Source organism: Carassius carassius, chromosome 12 (genome assembly GCF_963082965.1).
Source record: "Carassius carassius chromosome 12, fCarCar2.1, whole genome shotgun sequence".
Taxonomy (NCBI): Eukaryota; Metazoa; Chordata; class Actinopteri; order Cypriniformes; family Cyprinidae; genus Carassius; species Carassius carassius.
In genome coordinates this window covers 17,652,173-17,675,886 of record NC_081766.1, presented here as the reverse complement: position 1 = coordinate 17,675,886, position 23,714 = coordinate 17,652,173, and the positions used below count along the sequence as shown (strand labels likewise).

The window sequence follows — 23,714 nt, the reverse complement described above, 5'->3', positions numbered from 1 at the left end:
TCTCCTTGCTGTCACTGTTGAAGCGAGCATAAAAGTCATTTAGCTCGTTAAGGAAGGAGATGTCCGTGACCGTTGGAATGGAGTTCCTTGACTTGTAGTCACTGATGATCTGGATGCCCTGCCACATGCGTCGGGGGTTGGAAAAAGTTGGAAAAGTGTTCCTCTACCTTCAGCTTGTAGCAGTACTTGGCCTTTTTGATGCCCCTTTTCAGGTTAGTCCTGGATTTACTGTAGGCCTAAGCGTCATCTGACCTGAAGGCAGTGTTGCGGGCTTTCAGCAGAAGTCACACCTCCTTGTTCATCCATAGCTTCTGATTAGGGTATGTTGTTATCTGTTTTTCTGTTGTAACAGTGTCAGTGGTGGTGTTGATGTGATCCAGTACAGAGGAGGTGTAGATATCAATGTCCGTGTGAGAGCCACAGGCAGCCTGAGAAGCAAACATACTCCAGTCAGTGTGTTGAAACCTCTCTTGAAGTAAAGAGTCTGCTCCAGTTGGCCACACTTTGATGGTCCTCACTGATGGCTTCACACGGTTGATGAGGGGTGAATACTTAGGGGTGAGAAACAAAGAAAGGTGATCAGACTGTCCGAGGTGGGGGAGGGGGGGTCGCGATGTAAGCTCCATCAATGTTTGTGTAAACATGATCCAAAGTTTTGTCTCCTCTGGTGTGGCAGGAAACATGCTGGTGGAATTTGGGGAGCACTGTCTTTAATTTGCAGTGATTAAAATCACCCGCGACAATAAAAGCAGCCTCCAGGTGAGCAGTCTGTTGTTTACTAATGGCTGCATGAAGTTTGTTCAAAGCAAGCTTGGCATTAGCATCCGGTGGAATATAGACTGCAGTTATAATGGTGGAAGTGAACTCCCATGGCAGATAAAAAGGTCTACATTTAACCATGAGAAACTCTAGGTTAGCTGAGCAGTGTCTCCCAACAATGACAGTGTTCGTACACCAAGCTTTGTTTACATAAATGCACAATCCACCACCTCTTGTCTTGCTGGAGTCATCTGCCGTTCTATCTGCCCGGAACATCTAGCTCAATAGCATTATTGGGTACATCGCTGTGTAGCCATGTTTCTGTGAAAACCATAACATTGCTGTCCAAAAGTCTCTTACTGTGGGTAATGCGAAGTCGTAACTCATCCATTTTGTTAGTGGATACTAACAAAGTAAGTATCAAAGTAGATACAGTAACAAAGTAGATACAGTAACTACACCTGATGGAATTTACTGCTGATTAGAGAACCGGCTTTACTGACGAGATGCGCATAACGATCGGCCGATCGTGATCGGAGCACCCCTACTTAACACTGAGAAATGTCCTGCTCCATTCGTGCTTGTGAATCAGTCTCTTGTTGATCAGTCAGTTCAACTGTTTCATCATCAGACTCCAGCTCGAGTTGGTAGGCTACAATCCATACCATCTTTTCTATGTATTGACAAGTCTCCAGGACTGTCATTCTGACATGATAATATATGCATTTTGTTAACGACACACGCTGTACGCAGTAGACCCATCCAGAGGCATAGCGAGAGCTCTTTACGGCTCTGGACCAATCACAAAGGACTGCGCCATCTGACCAATTACAGCAGTGAGGGCTCACGGAAATGAGATGTTTAGAGAGACTGAATCTTTGATTTTTTTTCTTTTGAATCTTTTTTGAATCTTTGAAATGACTGAGAAAACTAACGTGTTTTTTGACCTTGCATGCATGTAAACCTGTTTTAGGAGACTCATAAAACAATATTAGCAACCATAACAATGGCATAATTGGGGCACTTCAATGTGTGTTCACTAAAACATCTTTGATATTAAAACAAGCTACAACCAAAAGCCTTGTGTGAACAAACATACAATCGTAATGATCATAATGACAATGATAAAAAAGTAAATAAATGTAAATACACATTTGCTTGATTAAATATGGAAATTTCAAATTTGTCTTTTTAAAGCGAAAGAAGATAAGACAGCCAAAGAGAAAATGGAGAAGGTCGAAACTGCTCTGAAGATGGAAAACATCAACATAACTGAGAAGCAGGACAAGCCTGAGAAGATTGATCACCTGGACAAGAAAGATGAGATCACAAAGAAAACCGACCGTGTGGATAAGACTCAGAAGAGTGAGAAGATCATCAAAGATGAGAAGAAAGTCGAGAAAGAGGAGAAACAGGATAATAAAGCTGAGAAAAACCAGAAGGTTGAGAAAGTAGACAAACCTGAGAAGACAAACAAGGAGAAAGAGGAGAAGAAGGACAAGGGAGAAAAAATGGACAAGACAGCCAAAGCTGAGAAAAATGCAATGGCTGCTAAAGCACCTGCTAAGTCTCCGACAGCTAATGGGAGAAAGGAGCTGACCAGTCCAGATAATAAGCCCAAGGTAAGACTTAAAAACAAGGGGACTTCAGTCATTTAATATGCATTTATTGAAATTGCCACATTTGAGAAGAAGAGGTGTTTGCTCTCATTTTGCCATCTTTATTAAGAATAAAGATCAGTTACCCAAACTCACAACTTATGATTTATGAACAATTCGTTTTTATCATGCTCCCATGTTTGCATCTTGTTTTTATTTTGTGCATTTTGCAAATACATGCATATAGCCTTCAGTTGGGTCAACTAAACAAAGCTCAGCTAGACCAAACTCGCTGTCCACTGGAGAGAGTGCAGGTGCCACCAAGCGCATCTCTCCCACCACCAACTCTGCCAATAAAAAAAGCCCTGTGCCCAAGGCAACAACCCCCACTGCTGGCACCAAGAAAATCCACACCACCTCAACTACTCTTGAGACTAAGGCCAAGGTGAGTTAATGGCATTTCCCTCAGCTGTGGTTTGGCACCCAGCCTACAATCCACAGGGGAGACCATTTGTTACTTTCTCCGTTGCCCATCTCTCTTCACTTAAAATCAGCCCATGGCTTGCCCTCTATGTCATTGTAAACTCAAAATGTTCTATCACCAGCAAAATCCCAAAAGAGAGGTGTGTTTTATTCTTTGGATAAAATATATGGTGCAATTTTGTTCTGTCTCTTAATTTTCTTTTAGCTAGGACAGATACCAATTAATTTGACAGGACTAATTATATGCCTCTCTGTTGTGATCAGGTTCTAAATGATTTTTCCTCCAACTTTCATGCATGGAGCTTGTGGATTATGAATCTATAATTCAGATCACTCACCTTTTTATTTAGTGTCATCTCTTCTCTGCTCATTTTCTATATGGGTGATTTTTCATTTAAGTAAGAGAGATTTTTATTATTATTAGAAAAAATCTACTATATTAATAGTAGTAAATTATAATATGCTGTACATTTTAACCCCAAAACAATTCATTTATTTTAATTACTGAATTTATTTTAGGTTTGGTCCCAACAAAAAACAAACAGAAAAAAGTAATCAAATTCAATATCAAAGGTCCACCCCAATACCCAATAAACCAAAATCTTCTTGGTGATCAAGGTCATGATCAGAACCTTCATCTGGGTCAATGGAACATTGCTTTTTTCAAGATTTCAAGTAGTCAAACTGCCTTAACTGATCAGTCACCCTGAAGCATTAAGCCACCTTATGTATACAACTCATCTAATCACTTTCTTGACTTCACCTGATTTCCCCTGGTTGTTCACTTCAGTCTGCTGATGACTTCTTGTTTTCTTCAGTCTTCTGAAACAGCAACCCAGCGTCGGCCTCCAGTGCCAAAGGCTAAAGCTGCATCTGCTACAAACTCTAAAAACAGCACTAACACCCCAACTACCACCTCTGCCCGACGAGCTACCAGCTCCTCAGGTGAGTTGTTCCTTCATATAGAGCTCAGTCAGGAACGACGTCATATTGAGTTTTACAATGATGAATATGGGGCATAAACTTACAGTCTTTATAATTGCCTGCATAGTATAAAGGTCCTATCTAGACCATAAATCTTGTTTTTTTTTTTTTACGTTTTTGTCTACTGAAAGATTTTGTAAAGGTGTTTCTTCAGTGAAACAACTGGCAAGTTGCTAAACAACAGTACAATCCAACAGTGCATTGCACTTCTGAGCCTCATTTTGATTCCTGTCATGGCACTACTATATATGTAGTAGCTCAGGTTAAGCATTCAGTGAAAATAAAAATCAGGTTAATGACATTCAAATTTACATTTTTTTTATTTGATTATGTCTGTTTACAGCTACAAAGACTGAAATCCAAGCAGGAGAGGTAAAAAAGACAAGTGCAAAGAAAACACCAGGTAAGAATGAAGCAATTTTCTTATCCAGAGAAATATTTTACATACTGTTATAAATTACACATAGTATATTAAATTTGCTACTACTGTACATACTGGCAGTGATATTTACATACAGTATAAAATTGGTTAGATTGCTTTGATTTAATAGCTATCAAAATATAAGTTAGGATTTTTGTCTAGCTTTAAAGGGTTAGTTCACCTGAAAATTAAAATTTGTCCATCTTCTACTCACCCTCGAAGCATCTTAGGTGTATTTGACTTTCTTCTTTCAGAATAATCCAATCAGAGTTATATAAAAAAAACTGTCCTTGCTCTTCAAAGCCTTTCAATGGGGGTAAGCGGGTATTTGTCAACAACAGTTCAGAAAACGTGAAATAAAGTGCATGCATCTGTAATAAAACGTCCCTCACACAGCTCCTGGGGGTGAATAAAGGCCTCCTGTAGCGAATCTATGCATTTTTGTAAGATAAATATCCAGATTTCAAACATAATAAACATCTTTCTAACATCTGCTGACTGTGGGACGCAGAAGACATGCAGGCGGAACATGGAAGTCATACATGTATGTGTTACGCGCGCGCCTCTGGGAAATGTAGGAGCAAAGGAAACAAAGTTTCCTTACTTTAGCAAAGGAAAACCAGTATCCTCATGGCTTATTTCAAAATCCTCCGACCTTTTTCTTTACAAATCCTCGTTTTGTGCTTCTAATTCGTGACCAGTGTTTTGTTTTGTTCTCTCTCCGCGCTCGTCACTAACCACTAGGGGTGAGGGGAAAAATCGGTACAGTATAGAATTGCGTTATTTTCCGCGGCAACAATGTATCGATACACAGATTCCAATTATCGATCTTTTAGTATACTATTTGGTAGAATAATAAAATAAATTTCTTTACAATCCACTAGATGGTGGTAATGAGTTTTTTTCTGGTGAGGTCAGCTGGGTCACCTTCAGCTTGCAGTAAGTTAGTAAAATAAAAATAGCGGCATCGTGGATAGTCATCAGGAAAGCCCCGTCTGCGTTTAAATCGGATGAATGGACTAACTTTAGTTTTTTAAACAAGTAGGGATGCACCGAATTTTTGAAATCCGAAAATAATCGCAGACCTGCATGCATTTTGCGTACCGGCTATGCATTTTCACCTCAAAGTAGACTGGTACGATTTGTCACTCTACACTTTGCAAAAAATCTAGTTATGCGCTTATTCACACGCACTATTCAAAACAAGTAACAGAAAAAGATCAGCAGTTAAATCATAACATTTTTGTTTTGTTTTTTTGTTTTGCATTTAAGTATTTTCTGCGTTTTATTTCTCTCCTAGTAGCCTATAGTTTACAGTTTCAATTCAAAGAGGCTCGCGCTCACCCCGTTAGAAGCTCTAACAGAAAGGCTGCGTGTGAGGCTGACAGAGACGCTTTGTTTAATGTGTTTGTTTAATGTGCTGTTTTCCGTAATGCATAACCTACATTGCATAGGTATATTCTCCATCTGTAAATGTTAAAAAATCTATGGAAATATTTCCATTTTGCTGTCAGAAGTGTATGAGTTTCTGCTCTAGCGATTCTCCGCTAATCTCCAGAGACTTTAGAACGAGCGCCACCACACGCATGCGCGCCAAACAGACAGAGCTCAATGAAATAGGAGCGCAATAACTCAGTATACATTTTGCTGAAATATTTGTAGTTGGACAATAAATGTGACATATGTAGAATTTTAAACCTACAAGTAAGTGTATTTGTATGATAGCACTAACTGTAAAGTGTAATGGGTTATTTAAAATAGCCTTCTTACTCAATTATTCTGTGATTTGTATTATTTTAATTTTTAGTTTAGTAACTTTAACTTCTGCTTTAAAAAAAATTGTTTTGTTTTTAGATTGCAATGTTACAATGTAATATGATTTTAAACCTTTTTTGCACATAATATATGCCTACATGTTTACATTCACTTTATTTGTTTAATCCAAATACAAAATACCAAGATATATAGTCTACCGTATACCGCAAATCAGCCAAAAAATACAGAGATATGAATTGTGTTCATATTGCCCAGCCCCAGAGCTTGAAAATGAAAAAAAATTCAATCGGTTCACTCCGAGCAGAATCAATATGTTAATGTTTCTGTTCTGCGTTCCTCTGATATTATTACCATTCCGAAACCGGTTCGGGTGGAAGAAATAATAACGTTATTTTTTTAAAACAATATTATATAATTTGCCTATAATTTGCCTTATAATAATAATATAATAATAATAAAGTATAGCGTTTTCTTTACTCAAAAATAAAAGGAAAAAATAGAGATCTAACGCTTAGTCACAGCCAATGCAGCATCATCTTCTATAGATTTTGGACACTTTAAAGACAAAGTATTTTTAAGATATTTAAAAAAAATCGCTGCATTGTAAAAAAAAAAAAAAACACTTGTATAAGATTGCGTTTTGAGAGTAAAAAAAAAAAAGTCGCGACTCACGTCGCATTTTATTAGCCCTGTTACTTCCGAAGTAATGAAGGCTAAAATGTCTGTCGTCTAAAGCAAAATGTTTAAAAACATTATAAAAGCAGTTATTAGTTTCTCTCTAAAACAAATCCTCTAAAGTTTAGGCTATAAAAACGTCAATCCAAAAACAAATTAATTTAAGCTGAAGCTGATGCCTACCTCTCTCATTCTGCACGAATCAAAGTATTTCCATGTTCCCGACGTATCTGGATGCTAAAATGATACTTAATATAGCCTAAAGAATATAGAATATTAGTAAATGTGTAATAAGTAATGCTGTATATGCATCCGAAAGTCGGACTCCAACTTTCATTCTAAGAATTATATTGAGGTTATAATATAGCAAATGAAAACGGCAGTTTCTGGGAAATTTGAGAAGCTCCACTAGGCTATTTTAGTCCCCCTAACTCCACTACAAATCATTTCAATTAACAGTATTTAGAAAAGAACAAGAATTACAAATATAAGAAACTATAGCAATATTAACGACAAACCAAAACTAATTAATTTAGGCTAAAACGAAACTGATACCAACGTTGGGTCTCTCATTCGACACAAAATCAAATGTTTCCGTATTCACGATGTATTTGAACACCAAATGATTATAAAAATAGCCTTGCTTTGTTTACAGTGTTTATTATAGCCTAGCCTAATGTTTGTAAACATTTTGTGTCTGCACTATGTCTATTTCTGACGTATGTACAAGTTTTCTCTCTCTCTCTCTCTCTCTCTCTATAGTTATATATATATATATATATGCATGCAGCAAACATTTTCAAATATTAATAATTTACTGAAAATAAATAAATGACTTTTTAAACCGTTTAACTGATTATTAATCGGTCAAAATTAGCTGATACAGTTTGCTGCATTCATGCGCAATCAGAAACCGGTGACTGAGAACGAATCAGCAGAGCTTGTACGAGCTTTTGTCATCGTTAAATCTTTCTCAGACATTTCCAAATGTCGAAATTCGGTTGCCCATCTATCTGTGCATGATGATGTCCAATGCCTCCGGCGAGCAGAGCTTCTCAAAGTTGGAAATAATCAAAGGAGAGCTGCAGTCCTCAGTTGGGCAGGAAAGGCTAAGCATGCTGGCGCTTGAGTGTCGAATGCACATGCAGAAAAAAAGGCCCTTTTTGCGCTGCGTCATCAGGCCTAATTTTGTCTTAATCCGGCCCTGAAGGCAGTGCATTGCCATTGAGACTTACCTATGATGAGTTCACAGCTGAACGGACATTTCACTCGTTGGCTTCAGCGTCACATTTGCATATGCCGTATTGCTGGAATTCGTGATTGGTTGACAGCAAATTTCAAATATTAAATGGAATGATAAAATAACGTTATTAACCGATTAATGGCCATTTCAAATTTTCGATTCTGTTCGGAACTATCAAATTTTATTTAGTTTCTGTTTCTGGTTCTGTTCCTGTCAAAAAAAATTTCGTTTTTGTTCCTTGAAACGGTTCAGAGCCCTGCCCAGCCCAATACAAAAGTTTTAAAAAATTAAGTTTGTGAAAAATTTGTCAGAAAAAAAACACTTAATATCTGATTCTGTTACATAGAAGTGAATAAAAATAATATTTTGATAATTAATATTAAGGTAACTCTTTACAGTAAGGTTAGTTAATGTATTAACTAACATGAACGAACAATTAACAATACATTTATTACAGTTAATCTTTCCTAATGTTATTTAATGAGAATTCAGTTGTTCATTTACTTCATGTTAATTCAGAGTGCATTAACTGTTAATTAGCACAAATGTTGATTTTAATAATGAATAAGTAAATGTTGAAATTAACATGAACTAAGATTAATAAATGCTGAAGAACTATTGTTCATTCTTAGTTAGTTAACTAAAGTAGTTAACTTATGTTAACTAATGAACCTTATTTAAAGTGTTACCAATGTTAATATAAATTCTGTCCAGTTTTATTGTATTACTTTCAGTAAAAGTGTGGTTATTTTATTGGCTTGTGTTTTTTTATTTTTATTATTATTCAGTATCATTCAAATTTAGTTACATTTAAAAAGTCTTACAAAATGACTTTATATTATTTAATAAATAATCATTACAAAGCATTTTCGGTTTTCGGCCAAGTGCATCCAGAATTTTCGTTTTTCGTTTTTAGCCCAGAATTTTCATTTCGGTGCATCCCTAGATGTTAGACTACATGTTTTATTTAATTTAATTTAATTTAAATTTAACACTAATTTACTTTCAAATGCCCAAATTGCAATTGAGTTTCTGCACAATTTTTTTGTACAAGTTTAAGTTGCACAGTTATATCACAATATATTGCAGAATATCGTAGTATATTTAAAATCGCAATAACATTGTATTATGACAAAGGTATTGTGATAATATAGTACTGTGAGGCCTTTGGTGATTCCCACCCCTATGCCATGCAGCGCTGATGTACTACGACATCTGCCTGTACGTCTTCCAGTTCCTTCCTGTTTATTACATTTGAAATCTGGATATTTATCTTACAAAAACACATGGATTTGCTAGAGAGGGCCTTTATTCGTACCCCGGGAACCGTGTGAGGGACGTTTGGAATATTCTGAAAGAAGAAAAACACGTAAACCTAGGATGCTTCAAGGGTGAGTAGAAGATGAACGAATTTTCATTCTCGGGTGAACTAACCCTTTGTACTCGTAATTGCACTCGTACTGGACAATTCAGTGACTGATTGACAGCTTATTATAGCCGTGTTGTACATTGTAAACAAAACTTTATTTCCCAGTAGAGTAATAAATTCCTATGCATTTTAATTTCCAGAAGTTGCTTTATGATATACCATTATCATTAAGTTTAAGATCATTATACCATTTAAGGCTATGAGACTGGATGTAATATAAAATGAGTTTAACTGTGCATTCAAATATCTTTTTTCCCAATATTCTACAAACAAACCATCAAAATATTAAGAAAGACACACATTTCAATTAGCAGAGACTTGAATAACAACCATTAAATGAAATTAAACCAATTCTGACCAAAAGTCCAACAGATTCAAGATAGGAGAGATCCTCTTTACAGTTATCCGCTGAGCAAGGTGCTTACTTGTCTGTAGCTGTTACTGAATGCTGATTTGAAGGAGGCTTAAAGAGCAGTGTGAGAAATTTACCTCTACTCTTTCCTGAAAACACAGCAGTTCTGAGCTAATGCACACTGACTAGTGCATTTCCTAGTCATCAGATCTGAAGCTGCTGACATAGTCAGGGATAGACTTACTCACAGATGTCTGTCTCAAAACATCGCAATGATAGAGCCTTCAACACCTCTCTGCACCTCTGTGTACACAAGAGCACTTTTCTGGTGAAAAACTTTCATGAGGTTAATGACAACAGGAGTTATCCGTCTGTGATCTCTCATGCATACTGTAGTAAACCTCCTGTATTCTGCTGTTTGTTGCTACAGAAACTTGCTTTTTGTTTTGCTGTTAAAACAACTCCAGGGACAACTCGCACACCATCCTCTGCCACCAGTGCATCAGCCACCAATGGGACCCCGACACCTCGTACCTTCCGTATCACCAAACCCCCCGTACCCAGGCAAACTCCCCTAGAGAGGAAGCCTCCTGTACCGCGAGCCCCTCGAAACATCCGACCCACCAACGCACCACTACCGGATCTAAAAAATGTGCGCTCCAAGATCGGTTCCACCAATAACATGAAGTACCAACCTGGAGGAGGCAAGGTGAGTTGACTGGTCAAGAAAGAATCAGGAGAATTTGCATGTGTGCAAGGAATGAAATAATTTGGGCTTTAGAGACACACATAGTTAATGCACTCAACCTCATTTCTTTACAGACTTAGATTCAATTTGAATTATTATTTGGCAACACATGATCATAAGCTCTGTTGTTCTGCACTATTGCTGCTATTAAACACATTATGAAATCTCTAATTCTGTCATAGTTGCTTCTCATACTATATGTACATTTCATGTTGCTGCTGGTCATTGTGAATGCCATTATTCATTTGACTGATCCTGAACTTTAAGATGCTGTCAGTTTTTTGACTGAGCTCATGGATGCACAGTTTTCAACAATGTGCTATGATTGACATCCACCAGATGATGGAAAACAAAGCTTTTACTTTTTTTTATTGCTGAATCTGTAGAATTTATTTGTCTGTCTTCCATACCCGTCTCCCAGCCACCTATCCTTCCCCATCCCATATAAATAAAAAAGACCTTGTGTAACAGGACACCCGTAAGGGTTTTCACTTTTCAGGGAAGATCTAGAGAACACAATGCATTAGGACTAGCTGTTTCCATATTTACACCATCTGTAATTCAGACAGTCAACTAAAGGCCACAATGCATCATTTAAATAAAAATGTCTTTTTGAGAAACCCTCCATGAATGATGTTTGTTTGCTGGGTTTTCTCTTTCATTAATATTTAAATGAATAGTTCACCCAAAACTGAAAATTTTGCTATCATTTACTCATTCTCTTTTTGCTTTAAACCTGTTTGAATTTCTGTCTTCTGTGCAACACAAAAAATATTTGTTGAGCGTTTTTGCCAGTATAATGAAGCTGCAAAATAACATTGACTTTTATGAAAAAAATTATAATAAATATTTTTTGTTCAATAGTAAACAGAGAAAGTCATACAGGTTTGAGACAACAGGGTGAGTAAATGATGCCAGAAATTTCATTGTTGAGTGGGCTATCCCTTAAGTTTCAGTTGGCTTTGTAGTTGATAGAACAGACACAAAGTTAAACACTCTTATTTTCCCCTTATGCAACTGATGACACACAAACCGTCAGGTGATTCTTTCAATTTGAAAGTGACCTTAGCATACTTAATCACTTATTATGGTACATCCTATACTTCCCTCTCTGATACCTTCGACCCTGGGCTTTCTGTACCTCCTCCCTGCACTGCACTGACTAAAGAGGTGCTTGTCTCCTCAGGTCTCTGCAGCCCAGGGCAAGAACGATGCTCTGCCAAAGACCAGCCAGGGCAAAGTGAGTCCCTTCCTGCCTCAGTATCACTCTGTCTCCTGCTCTTACTTTCGCTGTCTTTCCAAAGATCATTAGATCCTGTAAAAACTTGTTTATGCAACCCACATTTTTACAAATGTACACATAATCATTAAACACTTAAAGAGAATTTGTGTACAAAAATTAGGTTAAAATGCTTTTGTGAATCATAAGGAAACATGATGCCACGGTTGTTGTTGTTGTTGTATATAAATATTTCCACATCTATCAGAGAATGTTATAAGAGCAATGCAGCCTGGTCTTTGAATGTCTTCTGTGGATTTAACACCACACAATTTTGTCTCTCAGTAGTTCAACCATGAACACTGTTCCACACTTTATTTATTTATTATTTTCATCCTGTTTTTGTTCTTAAGCTCTGCACTAACCATGTCCATCCAAAAATAGCATAACTGCATATTGTACAGACTCAGCACAGCAGTAGTATCAACACTCTGTATTGCAAATCATTTCTTACCTTACAATGGATTGTAATATTGCCTCTATTTGTTTTTAATGCTTTTCCACTACGCATGTAATATGTGCTATATATATATCACCTTTCTTGCAGCTTTCCACACAGGAGACTGTGGCTATTCTTGGGGAACTTAATATAGCATGAAATTAATAATCAAGTACATTTCTTTTCTGAAAATTCTTACACATAAAAAAGACAAAGGTCTCTAATTAACTATAATTATAGATATTATATTATTGACTTACTCAACATCTAGATTATTGGCAGATGTTTAAAAACTTTAAAATTACTGTGTTTTCAACCCCGAGATCACCCACAGCCTCCTGTTGTTTCACAATGTCAGATGTGTGTTTTGAGAAATTGTGCCTTTGTTTATCTGCTACTCTATTATGTATGCAGTTCCATGGATATTGTTTAACCACGCTTTGCATGTTAATAACTAAGCAGACTTTAGTGCTACTGGTGTTTCTTTGCTGCTCAAACAATCATAATGGTCATGTTATTGTTTTCAGAAAATTCATCAGTTTTCAGGCACAGCCTTTGAGCTATGCAGTATTGCAGTTAACTCCAAATTACATTTGCTTTTCTTGGAGTGGTCTGTCATTGCAAGTCAAATAAAACTGAGTTAGACTGTAGCACCCTCGAGTGTTTAGGCATTACCTGAGTTTAACGCAATAAAGCTAGCTTAAGGCTGTGAAAAACACACTATGAATCAGACAGAGTGTTCCTGGCCTGCTGTTACTCTGTCTAAACAAATATATGTTCACACAAACAAATCTTGCACCAAATTGCACACAAGACAATAAACATTTTAATCTAATATGGCTGCCACAAAAATTGTTCAGGAATCAACTTCTGTAAATACAAGTGTGGGAAAATAGCTGTTTCCTGCAAATAAATAAATAGTGTGATCATTCAACACTGCTTGACATGAGCATGATGAATTTGTATTTTCAGTGGCATCGTGCTACTCTTTACTTTTAATTTACAACAGTACAGCATTGCTTAACTCACTGATAGCCTTCATAGCTTTTGTGTCAGTCTGTTTTGTACATGTAACTGTAGAATATCCCATGACCATGTGTCCTCTGTGTTGTTGTGCTGTGTTTAGGTTCAGATAGTCCACAAAAAGCTGGACTTCAGCCATGTTACCTCCCGATGTGGCTCCAAGGACAATATCAAGCATGTTCCTGGTGGAGGAAATGTAAGTGTACAGTTTCATATTAGCTTAACGACTCGCTTATAGAAAAATGTTAACTCATTTCATTATATGGCACTTCTAACAGCAATGAGCCACCTATACATGATGTGACTCAAATGAACTTTTCCCTTTAGACATCCATTATCAGAAACAATAGACACTTTAGTCTAACAAGAGTCTTTACACTTGGTCTCCAGGTTCAGATTTTAAATAAAAAGGTTGACTTGAGAAGAGTTACCTCTAAATGTGGAACCAAGGACAACTTAAATCACAAGCCAGGTAGGGGATGGATCAGTTTTTTTAATATTGCCTATTACTATAAATGCAATCTCATTGTGAGTGCGTGCAATAAATATTGAAGTGAATCATGATTGATCTCTCTCAGGTGGTGGTGATGTGAAGATTGAATCCCATAAAATTAACGTCAAGGCCAAGTCCAAATTGGGATCCATGGACAATGTAGGCCATGAACCAGGTGGTGGCGATGTCAAGGTAGTAAAAGCTTAAGAGGATATTGCATATTAGGAATGTGCCCCAGTTACTCAAAACATTTCCCTGAGGCTCTTTCAGAAGCAAGCACATTTTGCAACACCTCCCTTCATTTAATAATTAGTAATACCAGAGAATTTATTTTAAATACTGCACACCAATGCCATATATTCATGATGTGGTTCAGTATGCTCCCCAAACATTCATTTTAAAATGTGTCATGCATTTCTGCATGGTAAGTTTCACAGTGAGAATTTTAACAACAGCAGGGTTGTATAATACCATACAGACCATATTAAATGTGTCCACCTTTAACAGTTAGGCGTAACAATCAGTCTATTTGCCTACATGGAAAAGAGAATATATTTGCAGGAAAATTTGTAAGATTCAACCCCCTCAGTCTCAGAAGGTGAAAATGTGCTTAGGCATCTCACATTGCTGAGCACCAGTTTGTCTGAATCTGTGTGTTTGTTACATATGTATGTATGTATTAGTGGAATGTTTTGTGAGAACACTACCTCAACCTGAACAGCTAAGACAAATGCACAAATGCATTGAAATTTTACCTTTAAAATGCAGTAGTTTCTGTAATATTATTTAAGAGGAAACTTTTTATTCATTTTAATAGGATACATTTGAGAAGTTCTAGTTTTGATATAGATTGTATAGATCAAGATAGTACATATTCTGTACAATTTTTATTTTAATACAGATTTAGCAATTTATAAGGCACTATTCCAGACTAAAATGCATGTGTGCTGTTTTACCTGAAAGAAACTTGCACTGTCATAGCTTAAAATATTTGTCTCAAGATGCACGCGAATAATATTATTTTATAAGGCACATTTATAAAAGATATTTTAATGTCCTTATTAAACTATGGCCTAATCTTGGTTTAACCTAAGCCCTGTCTGTGAAACCAGGCCAATATATGCACAATAAATACATTACTTTTCAAAAGCTTGGGGTCAGTAAGATTTTCTTAAATAAATGAATACTTTTATTCAGTTAAAGGGTTAGTTCACCCAAAAAATGAAAATTAACCCATAAATTACTCAACCTCAAGTCATCCTAGATGTAATTGACTTTCTTCTTTCAGACGAATCCTTTCGGAGTTATATTAAAAATTGTTTTTGATCTTTCATGCTGTTTAATGGCACTCAGCTGGTGTTGCAGTGCATCAGTCCAAAAAAATTACCCATCCATAAAAAAAAATACAAAAGTGCCTCACACGGCTCCGGGGGTGAACAAAGGCCTTTTGTAGTGAATCGAAAATATCCATATTCAAAATGTAATAATCACTTTATATAATCACTGTTGTACACAGAAGCAGTTCCAGGTTGATGACGTATGAGGCCGGCTTGGCACATGGGCCGCTCAGAAGTGATGCACGCAGAAGTGCAGGGGAGAGATTAAAACAACAGTCACTAATTAGAAGTATAAAACATAAAGATTTGTAACGAAGAATGTCGGAGGATTTCAATATAAGCCAAGAGGAGACTGGTTTTCCTTTGCTAAAGTAACAAAACTTTGCTTCCTTTCCTCCTGTTAAAAAACGTTGGTTTTCACAAGACTCACCAGCGCAAGAGTAACGCTGACCTCATACGTCATCTGCCCGAAGCTGCTTCCGTGTACAACTGTTGGCACAACCTTGATTAAAGTGCTTATTACGTTTTGAATATAGATCTTTTTCTTACAAAACGCATCTGTTTGCTACAGGGGGACTTTGTTCAACTGCCTTGTTTTACTGTATTTTTTACTGTATTTATGAACAAATAAATACAACCTTGGTGAGAATAAGAGACTTTTTATTTAAATCTTTAAAAAAATTATACAAACCCCTAACATTTAAACGTGTGTCTTGTGTACTCGTGTAATACAAAAAGTATGGAAAGTATTCATGCAATTTAGTTAACTCGTAACACAACTTTTTAGGATGAGAACAATAGTTTCATATACTTCACTCACTTACACACACACTTTGTCTCCGGCAACCATATTCTTTGACTCATTGCTTTGCTATGTGTTTCCAGGCTGAGGGGGTTCAGCAGAAATCTAAGGGAAGCCCATCTCCCCCTGCTGTCTCTCCACACATGCAGGCAGGTAATGGGGCAAAAGAGAATGGGCTGAAAGAGAATTCTCATGCTCCCATATCTTCTTTGGGAGAGGGACCCCGGGACTACCAGGGTTTGGACAAGCATATCACTGGGACAAGTAAGTGCAAACTAGGGGAATTCAACCATTATTTATGACACCTTGGGCCAGATTTACTAAAGTGAGCAAATTAGTGTGAAAGTGCAATCCCATAAAGCAGCTGATGGGGGTGGAAATTTCTGCAGGTGATTTACAGACAATGCACAAAATAAAGAACACAGACACAGTCAGTGCATTTCCAGAAAGACCATCACAATTCACCAAGAGCAGCATAAACAAGCCGATGATAATTAGGTGCATGTAATCTACTAACAACACAGGCAGAGAATGGGTTAAGACATGCTTTATTGGGTGTTAAATAATGGCACAAATACCAGTAAGTTGACTATGCAAACCTTAACAAATCATGTTGAGTGAATCTGGCCCATGATATCAAGAAACCTGAAGAGATATATTATTTTGTGTAAATCAGCATTCAAGAACTTAAAGGGTTAGTTCGCCCAATTTGCTAAATTATGTCATTAATAACTTACCCTCATGTTGTTTCAAACCCGTAAGACCTCCATTTATCTTCGGAACACAGTTTAAGATATTTTAGATTTAGTCCGAGAGCTCTCAGTCCCTCCATTGAAGCTGTGTGTACGGTCTACTGTCCATGTCCAGAAAGGTAAGAAGAACATCATCAAAGTAGTCCATGTGACATCAGAGGGTCAGTTAGAATTTTTTGAAGCATCGAAAATACATTTTGGTCCAAAAATAGCAAAAACTATGACTTTATTCAGCATTGTCTTCTCTTCCGTGTCTGTTGTGAGAGAGAGTTCAAAACAAAGCAATTTGTCATATCCGGTTCGCGAACGAATCATTCGATGTAACCGGATCTTCTTGAACCAGTTCACCAAATCGAACTGAATCGTTTGAAATGGTTTGCGTCTCCAATATGCATTAATCCACAAATGACTTGAGCTGTTACCTTTTTAAATTTGGCTGACACTCCCTACACACTCCCTACCGTACACACAGTTTCAATGGAGGGACTGAGAGCTCTCGGACTAAATCTAAAATATCTTAAACTGTGTTCCAAAAATAAACGGAGGTCTTACGGGTTTGGAACAACATGAGGGTAAGTTATTAATGACATAATTTTGCAAATTGAGCGAACTAACCCTTTAAGTTGGAACTCAAATTGAATAGGCCACAGCCCACAGGAAGCTGAACTGCAATTTGACTTGGAATGGCTAGATGAAGAATTACAATTACAGAATTACAATTCAAAGGATTTTACTGGTTAATGCAAATGAAATGAAGACTTCTTAAGCCCTTGTGCACAAAGGTTCATTTATTAAATAGGATAAAATAACTAAATAAACTAAATTCAAATTTCAAACATATATATTTACTATTCTGTCATTCTCTCTTACTATCATGGCTATAAATTAAAATTTATTTTTCATAACTCTCAAACAAGGCTTTAAATTCTACATCCTGTTTGCTAATCCAGTTCAAATGCAGTGTACAAAGTTGTGCCCAGCTGTTTATGTTGTTTCCTAATAGCTTTTCCATTTCTTTTCCACTAGATTGAGTCCTACAAGTTGAACTTCTGCGAGAACGCACGAGCTCGCATGGACCATGGCGCTAAAATCATCTCCTGGTCCCCCCCTGAGTGGCAGCCACCCCCACCCACATCGCAGCACCTCTCTCAGTGTGTCTCTGGGGTCCGCCATGTCCTCACACTCAACCCAGCTTGTCCCATTCACTCAGCTATGAGATGGGTGCAAACCAGTACACTAGCAGGAGAAGGGGTCTGATTTTTAACACAGCCTTTCCCTTTAAAACCTAGCTTATTGTATCATTTACAGTTTTCATAGCTTTTCCTTGCTGGGAGAGCACCCATGAGATCATGTTTTGGGAAAGACCCAGACTCTGGCTTAATTTACAGCACTTCTTTTCGAATGCAGGGTTTGGTTTGAGGCTAGGTTTGAGATGAAGTCTCCAGGGGCTTGTTGCATAAAAGGGTTTAGACTAGTCTTACAAGTTATTCATCCAAATTTTTTTCTTTAAGACTGACCTTTTTTATTTTTTATAAAAAAAAATTTTTTTAAGTTAAAAGTAAATCATAGATTAGTCTTAGTTGAATCCAAAAATAAGATTGATTACCCCGTTCCTAATTGCTAGTTGGTCAAACTCGTACTTAAGACATGGTCTTAACATAGAGGCTGAGTTTATGCAATTGGCCCCAGTTGGTTGGAGATTGAGTAATAGATTCTCCAGCCACGTAGCTCTTATTGTCATCTTTGTTAAAACAACAGTATTTTGTACATCAGCACCAGAGTTTCCTTCTAGACTTCATATGAGCAAGCTATCCCTTAGACAGACCAAAATTTAAGACAACACCCTCTTTTCTGTCTGTATCTATTTGGCAGTAGATGTTCTCCAATGGGAACCCCAGAACTCACTTGAGATGTAGCTTATTACATCATATTATGGCAGTTAAGCTCCCTGTATTGTTAGTATGTCTTAAATCCCAGTCAAAAGGGACGAATCAGCCGCCATCCATCCATCCATCTGCTTCCTTTTCTCCACTGACCCTGTCCACCTCACATGAATTATATCCCCCGGTCTCCCTCAGTATTTAAATGAGCACTTAATCATTTGAAACGTATAAGTTGTTCAAACAATAGCATATTTACAACTTCAGTGAGTTTTCTGTATCGTGCTTGCGTAAATTCCTGTAACGATGAGCTGTATCATTATGATGACTAACCATCTGATTACATAATCCACTTTCCATTTCTCTCAAAGCATCTTGTGAACTAATAAGGCACAAAAACACATGACACACATAAACTACAGCATGATACAGGAAGAGAAAAAGAAAGTGGAATGCAAACTAAACAGACAGAATGGAAAGGAATATAGATGGATAAAGAAAGAGGTCAGAATGTTAAAATGGAAATGCACTTACACTCCCTATAAAGGTCATGATTATTTGCACAAAGGTCCAAATTATCCACACTTTGAATTAAATATTGTACGTCCAAATCCAAAAAGTAAACAACTGAACATATGAACAGTCATGTGCGAGGGCCCATTACATTAACAGTAAGTATAGCAGGAATATTTATTCAGTGGCAATTGATAAATTGTTGACTATAAATTACTATTTAATCAAACCTAGTAGTAAACGCTATTTGGTTTTCTTACCAAGTGACGTATTATTACAAGTAGTTGAATATCATAGTTTTAAAATCTCCAAACCTGGGCTGCTTTTTTGAAACTCTTCACTAGTGACACTGTTTAACAGTGAATTTGTGGGCACTTTATTGGTAGTGATATTACTGTAATTTAGCTGCACAATGCCTGCAGAAAAAAAAACACAAAAAACACACACAAAAAAAAAACATTTGCTGTTGTTGGTTAAAAGGTTATGTTTGTATAAAGGGTTTGTTTCACTACATGTTGTGATATATATATATATATAATAAATCCTGGTATTTTACTGTGACGTCATGGTAGATCCTTGATGGTGATAATGTTGTATCATCAAAGAAAATCCCACATAAAACGGAATACAACAGAGACTAGGAAGTAATAAATTATGCAAATATCCTATGAAATAATTAGCTTATGAGCATTTGAAATGCACTTTATGGTAGATGTTTTATACTAGAAAGAGAACGGTAAGATTGATTGAGCAGATTTTCCTAAATTTTATCCCCTTAAGAAGAGTCCCAGTTACTCACAAATCGAAAACATGTACCTGTATCTAACAGAGCAGTCTATAAATACAGTTTGTGTAAGTGTGAGCAAGTGTGTTTAGTGTAGAACAGTTGCGCTTGGCCAAGCTGTCTTGTCTGTAGTTCCTTTTGTGATTATTGTGTACCATTCAGGGGCTGTGCCAGTAAACTTCAATGTTGTACTCTTAACAAAGTGATCATAACTTGGCATGCCTTTAGACAGCTCTATTTTGTCATTATAATGAATGAACACTCTCACAGTAAGTACACTTCTCACGTCCCCCGCACCAGTGCGCTCAATGCAGTTTTGTAAATACACGTGTCACACTTTATACCCCACAGGAGGACAACACTTCTTGATTGGGTTGTATAGAGAAGCAAAGTGAATATTTTGCAATATTTCTCCAGACAGTATTTTATTCTTTTAAGTGAGTCTGCCTTTTTTTTCTTTGAAAAAAAAAAGGGCTGGCAAACAAGAATGTTTTTCAAATGTATTGTATTCAGAAAGCAAAGAATATATATAATGTGTGTAACTTTTTCTCTGTCATCACAGGTCACATACTAAAAACAATGTAATCAATAGGAGGAGTGTGATTTGATTTGGCCTATGGATGGAAAAACTCAAAGGACTCTGAGGATGTCCTTCTGTATAAAAAAGGTGCAGCATTCTGGTAATGACTTGAGTAGCATCAGTCAGGATGCAGAAAGTGGGTCGAAAGTTAAGAGGTAACCAGTAACCACAGGAACAATGATTCTGCCCACAAACTGTTCCTGACACAAAGACCTTGAATCTTGTTTGGATGTCCATGCAACACATTTGTATGATACTGTAACTGGTATACTAATCGGCATGTCAAAAAAAAAAAAAGCACTCAAATTAGGCAGCAAAAGAGCCCCCCATTGTGTCTGTTAGGACTCAATGGGTGTACTTCCCATAAAACCCATCCAACGAGCATGCTGACAACAATGGACTACAGGCATTAGTCCTAAATTGGATTTAATCTCTCACCCTGATTTAAGAGGTTTTTGTTAGGTTGTTTTTTTTGTTTTGTTTTTTTGTATGAAAGAGGTCATTGTGATTAATTGTTATCTAGTGATGTGGATATTTATTCAAATAAAGAAACAAGCAAAACTGATGTGCATTTTTTACAGCATTGCATATCAATATATCACATATTGTGAACAAAGTCCTCCTGTAGCGAATCAATGCATTTTTGTAAGAAAAATAACCATATTTAAAACCTAATAATCAATTTAATCTAGCTTGCTCTCACTGTTGTACACAGAAGCAGTTCTGGGCGGATGACACATGGAGGTTGGCTTTGCGCATGCGCCGCTCAGAAGTAAACAACGCGGAAGTGCAAGTGAGAGGTTAAAACAAAACAACGGTCGATAATTAGAAGTAAAAATCAAGGATTTGATAAAGAAGAATGTCAGAGGATTTTGATATAAGCCAAGAGGAGACTGGTTTTCCTTAGCTAAAGTAACAAAACTTTGCTTCCTTTGCTCCGGTTAACAAAAGCTGGTTTTCACAAGACTTACCAGCGCATGTGCAATGCTGACCTCATACGTCATGCTCCCGGAACTGCTTCTGTGTACAACTGTTTGCATAAACTAAATTAAAGTGATTATTACATTTTGAATATGGATTTTTTTCCTTACAAAAATGCATCGATTCGCTACAGAAGGTCTTTGTTCACCCCCCGGAGCCATGTGAGTCACTTTTTTTTATGGATGGGCGCTTTTTATTTAACTTCTTTTAGACTGATGAACTGCAACACCCTCTGAGAGGCATTAAACAGCTTGAAAGATCAAAGACAATTTCTTTAATAATTAGTTTAGTCTGTAAGAAGAAAGTCATAACTGTACACCTAGGATGACTTGAGGGTGAGGAATTTATGTACTAATTAAATTTTTTTAGTGAACTAACCATTTAAGGAGAAGGATGCTGTACTGCACAATAAAAAGATGGAAAAAGTTGTAGCAGTACTGTATAACTAGTCTCTTAAATGTTGTGTATAATTGACACTGTGCGACTGGTGTTCAGCGTGTTTTGGTGCACCTTACATTTTAAAATCTCCACAGCTCAGTGTTGCTTTAATTTAAGCAGAAATTTACGCACACTCACAATTAAAAAATGAATGGTTGTCATCAGACTGATGATACTAATGGCGCCTTCATGTGCTTTCGGAATTTATCGTAAATATGAGTTTCCTAGTTGGAAACGAGCTGCAACCTCCCGCTCTCTCTCGTGAAGCCAACAAGGAAGTGACTAAAACTGTAATTCATCGATTGGCCGCTTGAGGCTGGCTGCAAAAGGGAGTCAGTCCCATAGACTCCCCATGTTAAAATGCTGATCTTTACAGCAGAAAAAAAACATGTTTACAGCCTGGTGCAAAAAATGAGTTTGGTCTATATAGCTAATTTTGCCCTTCATGACAACTGTGAGGGGGGTGAATGTTTTTATAACTCATCCATTTAAATTATATTAAGCCTTAAAGTTCTGCATAATTAAGGGCGTGGTCATTTGAGTGACAGGTGGATTGCCGATGCTGTCACCGCTGTTGAGCTAGGTGGGTGTGGCTTCTGCAACCAGCACCCTCCTTTTTGCCCATTTTCGATTGTCCGGTAGAGTCGTACGGCGACACGCTGCCAAGATGGCGACAGCCCGCTCTGTACACTTTGAGCTTCAAAGACACTCTTCAGGAGTCTACAGGTGACATAACTGACACTACGTCCATATTTTTATACAGTCTTTGGTTGGAAACTTAATATGAAAGGCCTCTGGGGTCATATGTACAACTGGGAAACTCAGAGGGTGCATTTTGATCAGATTTCTAGTTTAATAGTCAGGGCATTTATCAAGGATTCTGCCATTTTAAGGGTTGTCTCAATCACAAAATCCTTCCAGTGCACTGGAACGTTTGCTCCCTGAAATCCCAAAATGCAACACAAAAACTAGTAGGCATTGAAGCTCACTATGCTCCCTTACTGGAAATTACATCACGTTCCTGAAGGACTAAACTTAAGGTGCATTCACGCCATATTGTAATTACCATGTTTACGAGATTCCAACTTGTAAAAAGCATTCACACCCTCACAGAACTTGTAATAACAACTTGTGAACTGGGAGTTTTCTGAGAGCTACAAATTGTACCACTACCACCTGACCACCTCATATTTATTAGACGCTATGTTTAGGCATTGATGGTGAACTGTTGGCCTTCTGGAGAGTATGTTCATTTACTGTACATATACTCAGTGTTTACTGCCTGAATTCGAAGTGGCACAGAGGTGATCAGATTGTGGCACTGCTGCCCAGTATGCTTTTGGCAGTGTGGACAGGTGCCAAATCCTGCTGGAAAATGAAATCAGCATCTTCAAAAAGCTGGTCAGGAGAAGGAAGCATAAAGTGTTCCAAAATATTTTGGTAAACGGGTGCAGTGACTTTGGTTTTCAAAAAACCCAATGGACCAACATCAGCAGATGACATTGCACCCTATGAGCTTCTCCACCCTTCCTCCAGACTCTAGGACCTTGGTTTCCAAATGAAATACAAAACTTGAAAATAAGACAGTAATGTATATATTTACATATTGTATGTATTGAACAAAGAAAAAATAGCATTTATTTGACTGAAACTTAGGAATCGTCAGTAAGCTGAACATCTAAATAGCAAATCTTTATAGTTAACTAATGAATGGGATGCTAATTTATTCAAAACCTGTCGGATATTGATTATCTTCTAATTTAACCTTCAGTCTTCAATAAGATTTCCCCAAGATACAGGCAAGAATGAGCTCATGAATGGGCCACTCACCATAAGGAGGACTGGGAACCACTGTCTGAATATAATAAAAGTTTAGCTGGTATTTTCCCCACAAAGTAGTGTTAATATATCATTTAACACATAATGTCTCAATCACAACACAGAC

General features: G+C 37.1%; 1 protein-coding gene across 5 annotated transcripts in view; it reads left to right on the top strand.

The window, feature by feature from the left end:
- The window catches only part of map4l (microtubule associated protein 4 like), a 38,953-nt gene extending 19,533 nt beyond the window's left edge, over window positions 1–19,420 (top strand). For 3 of the 5 annotated variants that reach the window (XM_059563734.1, XM_059563731.1, XM_059563730.1), the window contains 11 exons: window positions 1,957–2,381; window positions 2,605–2,802; window positions 3,659–3,780; window positions 4,172–4,227; window positions 10,188–10,429; window positions 11,655–11,708; window positions 13,313–13,405; window positions 13,600–13,681; window positions 13,788–13,894; window positions 15,925–16,105; window positions 17,620–19,420. In XM_059563734.1, the coding sequence (XP_059419717.1) occupies window positions 1,957–2,381; window positions 2,605–2,802; window positions 3,659–3,780; window positions 4,172–4,227; window positions 10,188–10,429; window positions 11,655–11,708; window positions 13,313–13,405; window positions 13,600–13,681; window positions 13,788–13,894; window positions 15,925–16,105; window positions 17,620–17,624 (1,565 nt within the window). In that variant the 3' untranslated portion in view covers window positions 17,625–19,420. The remainder of the gene's footprint in view (window positions 1–1,956; window positions 2,382–2,604; window positions 2,803–3,658; window positions 3,781–4,171; window positions 4,228–10,187; window positions 10,430–11,654; window positions 11,709–13,312; window positions 13,406–13,599; window positions 13,682–13,787; window positions 13,895–15,924; window positions 16,106–17,619) is intronic. The other 2 variants (XM_059563733.1, XM_059563732.1) reach the window with 2 other exon arrangements.
- Window positions 19,421–23,714: the final 4,294 nt, after the last annotated feature.